The sequence below is a fragment of the Scyliorhinus torazame genome, chromosome 1 (genome assembly GCF_047496885.1).
Source record: "Scyliorhinus torazame isolate Kashiwa2021f chromosome 1, sScyTor2.1, whole genome shotgun sequence".
NCBI classification, from domain to species: Eukaryota; Metazoa; Chordata; class Chondrichthyes; order Carcharhiniformes; family Scyliorhinidae; genus Scyliorhinus; species Scyliorhinus torazame.
Genome location: NC_092707.1, coordinates 280,566,552 through 280,579,196, shown reverse-complemented (window position 1 = coordinate 280,579,196; position 12,645 = coordinate 280,566,552). Strand labels below are relative to the sequence as shown.

The following is a 12,645-nucleotide window of genomic DNA, read 5'->3' as shown; positions in this document are numbered from 1 at the left end:
AGAAGAATAGATTGCGCATTTCCTATTAAACATTCTTCGCCTTATTAAACATTCTGTTACCATGAGTAATCGCAGCATTTTCTGTCGCATTTAAAAAGTCAAGGACTGGAAATCTCTGGCGGCAGAATTCTCTGATCCCGCTGGCAAAACCCCCCACCGCTCATGAGGTTCCTGACGGCGTTGGGTGGCTTCAATGGGAATTCCCATTGACAAGAGAATTCAACTGCCAGTGAATGGCGGCCGCCTCCCTCCGCTGAGAAACACGCAGCTGGGAGGCTGGTGAGTCCTGCACAGATGTCTAATTTTTGACTGTCTTTCTTAGAAATGGAGAGAGAACCAGGTTTTGAACTGTACTTGAAAAGCAACTAACACTGAACTCATTGAGTATCCAAATTGAAATTAAATTTGATGACCACGAAGGAGTTTAGCTTCAACCTCAACCACATAATATATGGTGGGTTATAGGATATAAAATCAGTTCTTATAAAATATTTGCCTTATGCTGCACACCTCCATGAGAATATATTCAAGTGTTTTAATTAGAAATAGTTTAATAGTGAGGCAGTGAGTACTTTTGCTGGTATAGGCAACATTACACAAGATGCTGATCAACTGGCCATTGTAGTTCAGATGGATGAAGTTTAAATTGTCACTCTTCATAAAATAAATGAAGAGAAGCTGGTTCCACTGGCAGGAGAGTTGATTTTAAGCTATTTGGCAAAGGTGATGAAACTTTGTAGCCAGTTGTTGTGATCTTCAATGCACTGCCTCTAAAAGAGTAGCGGGAGTAGATTCAATAGAAACTTTCAAAGGGGAATTGGATATATCCTTGAAAAGGAAAGATTGCATGGTTTGGGGTAAAGAACAAGGTAGTGGAACTAACCAGATGGCTCTTTAGAAGCTCACACTGATACAATGGGCTTAATGACTGCTAGCACAGTATGTTATGATTCTTTTCAATACATTTGACCTGCCAATTCTGTACAAGGGAGAACTGGATTTATTACCAATTGGCTTATAATATAAACGTGGCATAAGCGAAGATTCTTAAGCATCCTTTTCTTATGCATCTAGATTTATCAAAGCACTTGGTGCAGAATTACGGTGATGTGGAAGAGCTCATGGAAGCTGGAAACATCAATAGAACTACTGCTGCCACAGGGATGAATGATGTCAGCAGTCGTTCCCATGCCATTTTCACCATCAACTTCACTCAAGTGAGTAGCCAGAGAACAACCTTAATGGGTTCAGTTTTACCAAGTATCTTGTCAGCCTGAAGGAATAACTGTCAGCCGTTACTCTTGAGACACTAACGAGAGCTAAGTACTGTAGATTTCATTAATGAAGTTGGAAGGCAAAAGCATTTCAATCGTGCTCTGTAGTAATTAGTATTGCACATGTGACAGTTGCTGGAATTGCCTTGAGGGCAAAGTGTAATCTGAACTCGTCCAGTTGCTCATTCTACATTTTGGTGAAGGGCAACTTTCAGCAAAATTTAATTGTGATAGCCATTGTTCAGTTATGAGGCTGTACTTCAAAACCGCCTCCAATCTTTTCAGTTTCAGGAATCCTTTTAAATCTTTTAAATCTATTGTTTTATTCTTAAATCCTCCAATGTCATTTAAAACTGCAAAGGTTGCATTTAAGAATATTTGAAATTGTCGTGAAGGGATGCAATTATTTTTCCGTGTGCTGAAAAATAAAGAATACGAGGCCCAAGGGCTGTTATGAACCAAATCATTGCGCAACACTGAACTATTCTACCATACTTTACATGGATTTTTTAAAAGTGGCTTGTGTGTATGACAAAACTGAGTTATATTTGTGAGATACCTTGGGACACTTTTCCACATTAGCACAATATAAGTACACATTATTGGTATTCAATGAAATAGCTGCCTATGCCTCTAAATAAAGCACACGTTGTAATAGAGATTCTTAGTGAATGAAGAATATGTACTAATTAATATCATTAAGAAATCGTCCCTGAAGATACTCACAGGAGTCTTAAAAGACAAAAAAATAAACGCGACCCTGATTTGTTTTCTGTTCATAGCTAGTTTCAATTTTGTAGTCTTTATAGAGTGCCGAATGTTATTGTTGTGGGGGTAGGTCTTCTCTAACACTTTTAACTTGTTTTTACAGGCTAACGGTGGTTCCTTCTGTGGTGATATGCATGTGCACATTAATGTATATAGCTGCCGATCAGTGTACATAGTTATCGATATGACCTCCGGCCAGCAAGTGGCATCAGAGATCCATTACGTGACTCGGGACACAGGGCAGTTGGTAGTAAGCCATACAAGAAGATAGTCGCACTTAGAGTAGCTCCAGGAGAATTCACTGAATTTGTTTAGTAGCCATCGTCTGTATTATAGTTCATCAGTTATCTTTTCCACGTGCTTGTTAATAAATCATCTTTATAGTTAAACAACTATATGTTCTGTGTACATCATTACAACGGTCATATCACAGAACACAACATGGTACCGGAAGTACAGAACACCAAAAGATAACAACTGAGAAGACGGAGCAAAATAGACTGAAGACCAAAAAGAGAAGATTCTGGTGAACTACAGCCATCTGCAACTCATTGCAACAAAGGACTCTGAAATTAGAGATGAAAGGTTTGAAGGCACCCCTTCAGCTTCACATCTTGGGTAACGTAGATGAAAATTGGCGTGTGTTCAAGCAGCAATTTAGACTCTATTTTGCAGCCCTTGGCCTGCAGGCACAGCCTGACTAGAGGCGTATTACATTGCTGCAAGTCCTCAAGCACTAGAAATAGACAATACCTTTGCTTTCGTGATGCGTTAATACAGCACTTTGATCGGCATTGCACTCCGAAGAAAAATGAAACATTTGAACGTATCGAAAAAGCAGGCAAACCTGTTGATTCTTTTAGTACTGACTTGCGAATGAAGGCGCAGTCGTGCAGCTTTAGTTCTTTAAACTCTTTGATGATCCCCAACCAGATAGTGTTTGGCGTATCGAATGACAAACTACGTGAGAGGTTGTTGAGGGGAGAGGACCTGAAATTAGAAAATGCTATCAAGATCTGCCATGCAAGTGAGCTAGCTGCACAGCGGATTAGTACACTCAGCCTGCAACATTTTGGCACCAATCGGGCAGAAGCCGACAGCATCATAAGCATTGTGACGATGTCAAAAAAGAAATGTGGTCTTGGTGTGGGCATCCATTTTGAGCACACTGTGACACAGTCAAAAAAGAAACACGGTCTCCGTGCGGGCGGCCATTTTAAGCGGATGGCCGGATCCGCCATTTTGTGCCAGCAATGTGGACATTTGCAACGACGATGTCCCGCATTTGGAAAGATCTGTTACGAGTGTGACAGAACAGATCACTTGGCCAGGCGATGACTGTCACATCCAACAGTTGACCAAACTGGACCAATTAGTGTGTATAATGAGATATGCATCGATGACCTGGCTGCTGTGAGCATGATTTTGACGGAGGACACGGATAGCTCGATCTGCCAAAGCAGCAAATTTTTTCTCAACATTTGCAACCACAGTAATGCGGCTGCGCAGACCATAGAGGATAAATGGACGATTCCATTGATGGTTAATGGCACGCTAATCAGATACAAGCTCGACACAGGAGCGAGGTCCAATCTGATCACTTTGTCAGCGTTGACACGATTGAAAATCAAACTGAAAATGGTCCGAAGAACAGTGCTACTGAAAGACTATAATGGTCGTCAGATCACAAAGTTAGGAGCATGTGAGCTCGCAGTAACTGTCAAGGACAGTATGTGTATGATCACATTTTCAGTAGTCGAGACAGAGCACATATCACTCATGGACTGGAGGCGTATGAAGGAGCTTGGGCTCGTCAAGAGAGTGTACACTGCAAAAAGCTTGGCACCCCGCTAACATGCATCTGTAGACTCCATCATAAAGGATGTTCCGGAAACATTTCAAGGCTTTGGCACACTGCCCTTTACGTACCGCATCCAGCTGAAGGAGAATGTGAAGCCAGTCGTGTGCACACCCAGACGTGTACCTGCTCTGAAGGACAAACTGAAGGCTGAACTACACAGAATGACGACTTTAGGAGTCATTAGGCGCACAGAGGAACCTGCCGACTGGGTTAACTCCATGGTAATTATTAAAGAGAGGAATGTTGACACGAGGATATGCATTAACCCCAAAGACCTAGGGCGGGATTCTCCGACCCCCCCCGCCGGGCCGGAGAATCGCTGGGGGGCGGGGTGAATCCCGCCCCACCGCACTGCGCCGGATTCTCCAGCGCCGGTTTTTCGGCAGGGGCGGGAATCAGGTTGCGCCGGTCGGGGGCCGTTGGCAGTGGCCCCCCCGCAATTCTCCGCTCCGCGATGGGCCGAATGGCCGCCCGTTTTCGGCCGCTCCCGCCGGCGTAAATCAAACAAGGTCCTTACCGGTGGTACCTGGCTCTGCGGGCAACCTGCGGAGTCCTCCGGGGGGGTGGGGATCTGGCCCTGGGGGGCCCTCCACGGTGGTCTGGCCTGCGATCGGGGCCCACTGGTATAGGGGCGGGCCTGTGCCATGGGGGCACTCTTTCCCTCCGCACTGGCCGCTGTAACGGTCCACCATGGCCGGCGCGGAGAAGAACCCCCCTGCATATGCGCTGGGATCACGCCAGAACACGCTGGCGCTCCCATGCATGCGCCAACTGACGCCGGTTGGCGGAGGCGCCAACCCCACTGGCGCCGGCCTAGCCCCTGAAGGTGCAGAGGATTCGGCAACTTCTGCGCGGCCCGATGCCCGAGTGGTTCATGCCACTCTTTGGTGCCGGTACGGCTCGCCCACAGGATTCCGGAGAATCCTGCCCCTAAATTCTAACATCAAAAGGGTGCACGACCCAGAAGAGGGAAGAAATAGTGTGCGAGATGGCTGGCACGACGTGTTTCAGCAAGTTGGATGCGTCGCAAGACTTCTAGCAGCTAAAGCTGGACAAAGTGCGCACAAGGCTGTGCATGTTTGACACACCCTTCGGGCACTGCTGCTTCCTGAGAATGTTGTTCAGCATAATTTTGGCCTCTGAAATCTTCCATCATGCCATGGAGCACAACGTCGAGGGGTTACCAGGCATCCGTGTTTATGTCGATGATATCATAATCTGGGGGTCCACATGAGAGGAGCATGACAGAAGGCTTCTCAGAGTGCTACAATGGGTTAAAAAAAACATGACGTCAAGCTCAATAAAACAAAATGCTAAATAGGGCTTGACACCATCACCTTTTATGGGGACAGGCTCTTGGCACAAGGAGTGCAGCCGGATAACGAAAAGATAAAGGCGATTCTGACAATGCCGCTTCCAACAGACAAAAAGCCATTTTACGAATACGTGGGATGATCAACTTTGTTGGAAGGTTTATTCCCAACCTAGCATCCAAAATGCCCCACCTACGTGAATCAATAAAAGAAGGACGTAGTGTTTCAATTGTCCCCCAACCATGAGCAGGATTGACAGGCCTTGCGTATCTTGCTGACTACAGCGGCAGTTCTCGCGTTATTTGACCCGGCGAAAAAGACAAAAATTTTGACTGATACATCTCAAGATGGCCTAGGAGCGGTATTGCTGCAGCAGGGTGCAGACAACAGCTGGCTTCTGGTGGCATATGTGTCTCGAGCGATGTCTGAATCAGAGCGAAGGTATGCGCAAATTGAAAAAGATTGCCTTGGGTTAGCCACAGGTTTGGAAAAATTCCAGGATTATGTGTATGGGCTTCTGACGTTTCTGGTGGAGACTGTCCACAGGCCACTTGTGTCCATTGTGCAGAAAAATTTGTGCCAGATGTTCCTGCAAATCCAGCGCATGATGATGAAGCTCCAGCGCTACGGTTTTGACCTCCTCTGTACACCAGGTAAGCACCTTACTGTTGCTGACACGCTTTCTCGAGCCACGGCCATCAAAGAGGTACACCTGGTTGATGAGGATGAACAATGACATGTCAATTTTGTCGCTGCGTTGCTTCCAGTCTCCGTTGAGAAGTTGTGCCTAATAAAGGCAGAAACAGGCAAGGACGTAGTCCTACAGAAGGTAATCCAATGTCTCCCAAAGGAATGGCCTCCGGGCTCCTGCTCGGGTTACTACAATATTTGGTCAAAATTGAGTGAGGCAAATGGCCTTGTTTTGCGACGGCACAGGACTTGTGATTCCGCATTCCTTGAGACCACTCATACACATGAAGCTCCACGAAGGGCACCTGGGCATTGAGAGGTGCAAGCGCAGGGCCAGGGGTACAATTTATTGGCCAGGCATCACCCAAGGTATTGCAGGCATGGTCGACCACTGTGACACATGTCAGAATTACGACTGCAAGCAAAGCAAAGAGCCGATGCATGTGGGTGAAATCAGAGCAAGTCAGTTGCAGAAGGTGGGCATGGATCTTTTCCACTTCAATGGGAAAGACTACCTTGTAGTTATTGACTACTTCTCAAACTAGGGTGCACAGTTGGCGAACTCAACTGCTCAGTTGACATTTTGCAGCTCGTACAACATGCCAAAGTGATTTTTGCCCGGGATGGCACACCAAGCATTGTCATGTCTGACATTGGTCCCTGTTTCAAAAATTGAGTGGACTGAATGTGCCCATCACTATGATTTTAGGCACATCACCCCATGTCCCCTATATCCCCAATCAAATGGGAAGACAGATAAGGGTGTGCACATTGTAAAACAGCTGCTAAAAAAGGCTATTGATAGCCAGGAAGACATCGATTTGGCACTTCTAAGCTATCGGTCGGCGCCACTTGTCAATGGGCTGTCACCAGCACAGCTGCTAATGTATAGACAGCTGTGAATGACCCTGCCTTCCGTTGCAAATCACCCTGTGGATTCGAGGACTGAAACAGAAACTGCTTTTTCAAAAGAGGAGGCAGAATAGGTTCTACGATAGATCCACAAGGAAGCTCCAGCCACTGCATCCAGGCAATATGGTCAGACTCGAGGATGCAAATGGAAATGGATGGTCAAGGCTCGCAAAGGTATTGCAACAAGCAGATCTACATTCCTTTTTGATTCTTACTGAGAATGGTTCAGTCTTGCGAAGGAACCGAAGAGCGCTGTTAAAAGTGCAACGCCCTTTTGCGTTGAGCCCAGCAGACGAACTGGTATGCAATCCCAAAACACTTGAGGAGGATGCAGAACACCCAACAGAGCCAGAAATCAGAGAAGCATCCACAGCAGTGAATGTAGAACACGCAGGAACACCAACAACAAATGGAGGTGTAGCATGATCGCCGAGTCAACCATCATTCAGGAGATCAACCAGAGTACGGCGTGAACCTGACAGACTGAACTTGTAATAAACTGTGTATGATACATGTTTAAAGTATCATGCATATCAGGTTGTTTAAAGAACAGTCACATTTGTAAACATTTATACTTCCAAAGGAGGGGCGATATGCATGCACACATTAATGTATATCGTTGTCCATCAGTGCACATAGTTATCGGTACGACCTCCAACATAGCAGATGGCATCAGAGATTCATCATGTGACTCAGGACACCGGGTAGTAAGCCGTACAAGACGATAGTCACATTTGGAGTAGCTCCAGGAGAATTCACTGAACTCGTTTAATAGCCATCATCTGTATTATAGTTCATCAGTTATCTTTTCCATGTGGTTGTTAATAAATCATCTTTATAGTTAAACAACTATATGATCTGTCCATATCATTACAACAGTCATATCACAGAACACAACTTCTTCTACAAACTAAAGCCTGTGATCTTGTGTGTGCTTAGTCTGGTTTTGCACACTCTGATTCATAATTGCCATTTAATTACAATGTTGGACATTGTAGATTGTGTGCGATGGCCATGACCTCTTCACTCCTTCAAATGGCAGAAAATGCCATGCAGCCTACTGAGTACAGACTATAGATTTATTTACAGTTTGAATAATACCATGAAATGAGGCGTTATTGCAGGGCAATTGAAAATACAATACTTAAACTATAAATTACAAAACAAGGGAGTAAAATATGATTTTTAGAATTGCAGCACATTGGTACGTAGATAGCACAGTGGTTAGCACTGGGTCCCGGGTTCGATTCCCGGCTTGGGTCACTGACTGCGGAATCTGCACATTCTTCCTGTGTCTGCGTGGGTTTCCTCCGGGTTCCTCCCAGAAGTCTCGAAAGACGTGTTTGCTAGGTGAATTGGACATTCTGAATTTGCCCTCGGTGTACACGAGCAGGTGCCAGAATGTAGTGACTAGGGGCTTTTCACAGTAACTTCATTGCAGTGTTAATTTAAGCCTACTTGTGACAATAATAAAGATTATGATTATTAAATGTATGAAGCGGAAAAGTTTACTGAGGTCCATCTGGATAGTTCTAGTACTTCGGAGTTATCATAATCCCACAATACTTCCATATGTGTACTTACTGGAATCTCTAACGGCAATAAGTGTCGGCACTCACCATTTCCATTTGCCAGTCCATTCCATAATCTTTTCTGTGTATGTAGTTCAATCTTGAAGGAGGCATTCCATGCAATGCTAACCAGCTCCCTCATATCTGATAACACTTTAACCATTTATCATTTATTTAGTACTCCGAACTAAACTCTTGCACCCTGATCAATTTCCAAAATAGTCAACGTGGCCCTGGTCCCTTAGACATCTTGATCTCCATTGTGAAATCTGGGGGCGGGAAAATTATTTCTATTTTCATTGAGTCTTCTTCATACAGTACTTTTATTGTGATATGTTATTTACGTTTTTATTATAAAATTAAAAATAAAATAGTCTCATTGTGAGTCTACACATAAATAATTGATCTCAAATGTTGCTTCTCCAAGGTAACTATTTTCAGAAAAGGATCATTGCGATGTGTCCTGAGTTTCTTTCTTAATTGAAATCCTAGGCCAAATTTGATGCTGAAATGCCTTGTGAAACTATTAGCAAGATTCACTTGGTTGATCTTGCAGGAAGTGAAAGAGCAGATGCTACAGGTGCCTCTGGCGTAAGATTAAAAGAAGGAGGGAATATTAACAAGTCTTTAGTCACACTGGGAAATGTTATTTCTGCTTTGGGTAAGTTCTTTATTCAATTTTTTTCTTGAACCATTTATAATCTTGGAAAAAAAGCAATGTTTATTAAAAAAAGCTGAGTGCATGGCTTTGAATCACAAGGCTCTTCAAAAGTGATGAACTGAGCTGCTTTTCATTTTCACAGCTGACTTGTCGCAGGACAGGTCAAATTCTCAAGCAAAGAAGAAACAAGTGTTTGTGCCTTACAGAGACTCCGTTTTGACCTGGTTATTGAAAGACAGCCTTGGTGGAAACTCGAAAACCATTATGATTGCCAGTAAGGTTTTAGTTTTTTAAGTTCAAGTTCCAACATATTCATTTTCTTGTTTCGCCCATTGACAACCCAAACACTGCTTGCTTTAGAAATCAAAATGGTTATAAATTGCTTTACAGTGAATAATAAGACCAGTGTCAGTTGGTTGTGAGCTCTAACCATACCCATTTTGCTTGGTGGAGGCAGAGAAGGATTTGGACTGGTTCCAGATATCAACATCTTGAGTTGGTTGTGAATCCCCACTCTCTGTTACACATCTAACCTGTAACAGAGTAGACCAGATATGTTGCCTCTCCATGGAGAGTCAAAGAAACAGTGCTGCAAATAAGTAAAATGTCTTCATTTATAGGAGTCTGAGTCCTAAAAACGTTTTGGTATTTTATGGAAATGTAATGTGCATCAGTTGTACTAAAAGTCATTTTATTTCTAAACCTGCATATGTTTTTTTTTCCTTTGGCTCCCTTATTCTGCCAGGATCAACAGTTTTTTTAAAACCCGTTTCCTCACATATTATTATCCAAGGTAAACAGCTGAGAAAAAGCCAAGGACAAGCTAAGGCTAGTCCTTAAAATTCCCACCCAGTGAGCTTCGCATTCTACAACTAATGTAATTTCCTTAACATCTTTGACTCCATCATCTTACCAGGTTGCATGTTCCAATAGTCCTTTTGAGTAATGACATTTTTTCAAACATCACCTTTCATTAATTTAAGTCCCATTTCCTGCTAGTTTGTCTAACCTTGAAATGCATTCTTGGGTTCATCTTAATATATCATTTTAATTAGAACATTTATCTGGTGCTTTTGACTCTGCAATCTGCCTTTCTGTTACGTAAACCCACACTAATGATACATCACTCCATTGCAAATTGTATGAAGAATTCTGTTTTGTTTCAGGAATATCTTGTATAAGGATGCATTGAATACCTGCTAGGCAACTGAATACTTCAAATACTTTTTATTACCCACTTTGATAGCCATTTATCCAGCAGATGTCAATAATGGAGAAAGATCGAGTGTACCTTGCTATGCAAACAGAGCAAAAAACATAGAAGACTGTCCCAAAGCACTTCACAAATAGATAATCAAAGAAATACCTTGTTTTAAATCCTCATGTCATTCCATTTGCTCTGAGGGGAGGAAAGTTATGGACTGGGAAACAATGGATAGGGAAGATATTATTCAAAGGATTCCCATTATTGAAAGTTGCAAGTCACCTAGTCCTGATAGATTGCAACCTGTGATGCTGAAAGAAGCAAAGGTATTAGTTGCACTCTTCAATCCTCATTGGGTACAGGATTAGTGCTGGAGGAATGGAAGGTTGCTAATTTTATATACCATTATTCAAAAAGGGGAGAGAGAGATATCCAGAAAATTAGATCAGTGGTGAGGAAATTACTGGCACCCATTATCAGGTCAAAATTATCTTTAATTTGGAAAAACAGTTGGGTTAATCAAGGAGAGTCTGTATGAATTTGTTCAGGGAGATGTGTCTGGCTAACGTGATTGAATTTTTTGAGGGAATATAGAAGATTGATCACGGTAGTGCATGAGGTTAATATGTGGACTTTTGGAAAGCATTTGACAAAATGCCCACAGGAGACCTGTTTACAAGATGTAAGCACATGGAATTAAGGGGAAAGTGGCAGTATAGACTGAGTGGTTGCATTCAAGCTACAGTGGATGTGTGAGGATGGTGCAAGACAGATGAGGGTGGTATACCATGACATCAATCCGGCAGGAATAGCTATTAGCAGCAGTGGCAGGCGTTAGAGATCGAAAATTGGCTCAGTGTCAGGAATGTCTTTCAGACTGGGAGGTTGTTTGCAGTGGTGTTCCCAAAAGGTAAATTTTATGTGTTGTGACTCTCCAATTTTTATAAATTGGAGACTCGACGGTAGGGAGCAACATTGTAAAGTAGTACTCAGATGATGCAAAACCTGGCAAAGTAATAGATCCTGAGGATTATTATAGGTTTCAGGATGACTTAAACAGGATAACGAAATGGGCAGAGGAATGGTAGATGGATCATACTGTGGAGAAATGTGAAGTGATGCACTTTTGGGGGAGTAATATAGAAAGACAAATTAGGGTTATTGCATTTTGAAAAGTGTGGATGAGCAGATGCTTCAGTGCCCATACACACACATCCTTGGGGCAAGTTGATCAGATAGGTAAAATAGCAATTGGATTACTTGGGTTTACAAGTGAAGGAATAGAAGCAAAGAGATCTTGTTAGAATTTTATAAATTACTGGTTAGGTCTCAGCTAGAATATAGTAGACAATTCTGGACACCACACTTCAGGAAAGATGTAAATCTCTTAAAAAGGGCGCAGCTGTTGTTAATCAGGTTGTTACCCAAGGTTAAGGGACTTCAGTTATGAGGAGATGTTGGAAAAGCTAATACTATTCTAGGAATAGGGAAAGTTAAGAGAAAACACAAGAGGTTTTTAACGGCAAAAGGAGGTTATGGAACTGAGCCCAATGGCTTTTTCAAAGAGCCAGCATGGGCATAATGGGCCGAATGATGTTCCAAATAGGAAGCCAAAAAGGTAATTGTTAAAGACTGAGAGAGGCATTGTGCTTTCCCTGATGCTTCCTTTTCATATGCTCAGACTGCAGGATCTGCTTTCAGTTCTGGATAAAGTACAATTATAGGTCCCTGCAGAAATAAATCATTGAAATCACTTGAATTAATGTGAACTTCCACAATTATGCTGTTAGTCTCACTGTAAAAAGTCTTAGAAAATGTTAAATCTTGTGAATGAGGTGTAACAAGATTCTTAATGGTATGTTAAATTCATAATTGCTATGCACAACCCCATCTGATCCTGAAAACTAAATTTATACCTGTGAAATATAAAATTTCTTCATTTTCATAAATTTTTAAAAATGTTTTTCAAAGTTTAGCGTTTCAATTTCCACCTTAATCTCTCATATATGACCCAATCATTATTTCATTGTCTGTAAAAATGGTTAAAAAGTGAAGGAAAATGAGTGGCATATGCTGTCTTGAGAATCTTTCAGTGCCTGTTTTCGTCATCATTACATTTGTGAAACTGATAGCAACTTATGATGCCTCCATGTATGCAATTAAATGAAGGAATCCAGATTTTGTTGCCAGTGATTCTCTGCTCCTCGAAAGGGTGCTTCCACAGACCTCTCCAGGAGTTGCTCTGCCAGTTTAACGACATCACTGTTGCTGGATGGAGATCCCCTTGAGCTGAAGCCGGAATCAAAGTTGGGAAAGGGCAGTCCCCCGCCACTGAGGTCGCCAGCCACCTTCCGGAGGTCAATGGCGAGCTTCATCGTTTTGCCACTGACC

The 12,645-nt window shown here is 42.8% G+C and overlaps 1 protein-coding gene across 2 annotated transcripts in view; it reads left to right on the top strand.

Annotated features, from left to right (window-relative positions):
• The window catches only part of kif16ba (kinesin family member 16Ba), a 251,726-nt gene that overhangs the window by 48,243 nt on the left and 190,838 nt on the right, over positions 1-12,645 (top strand). For both annotated transcript variants that reach the window (XM_072506633.1, XM_072506629.1), the window contains exons 7-9: positions 1,075-1,217; positions 8,882-9,050; positions 9,193-9,324. In XM_072506633.1, coding sequence (XP_072362734.1) covers positions 1,075-1,217; positions 8,882-9,050; positions 9,193-9,324 — 444 coding nt within the window. The remainder of the gene's footprint in view (positions 1-1,074; positions 1,218-8,881; positions 9,051-9,192; positions 9,325-12,645) is intronic.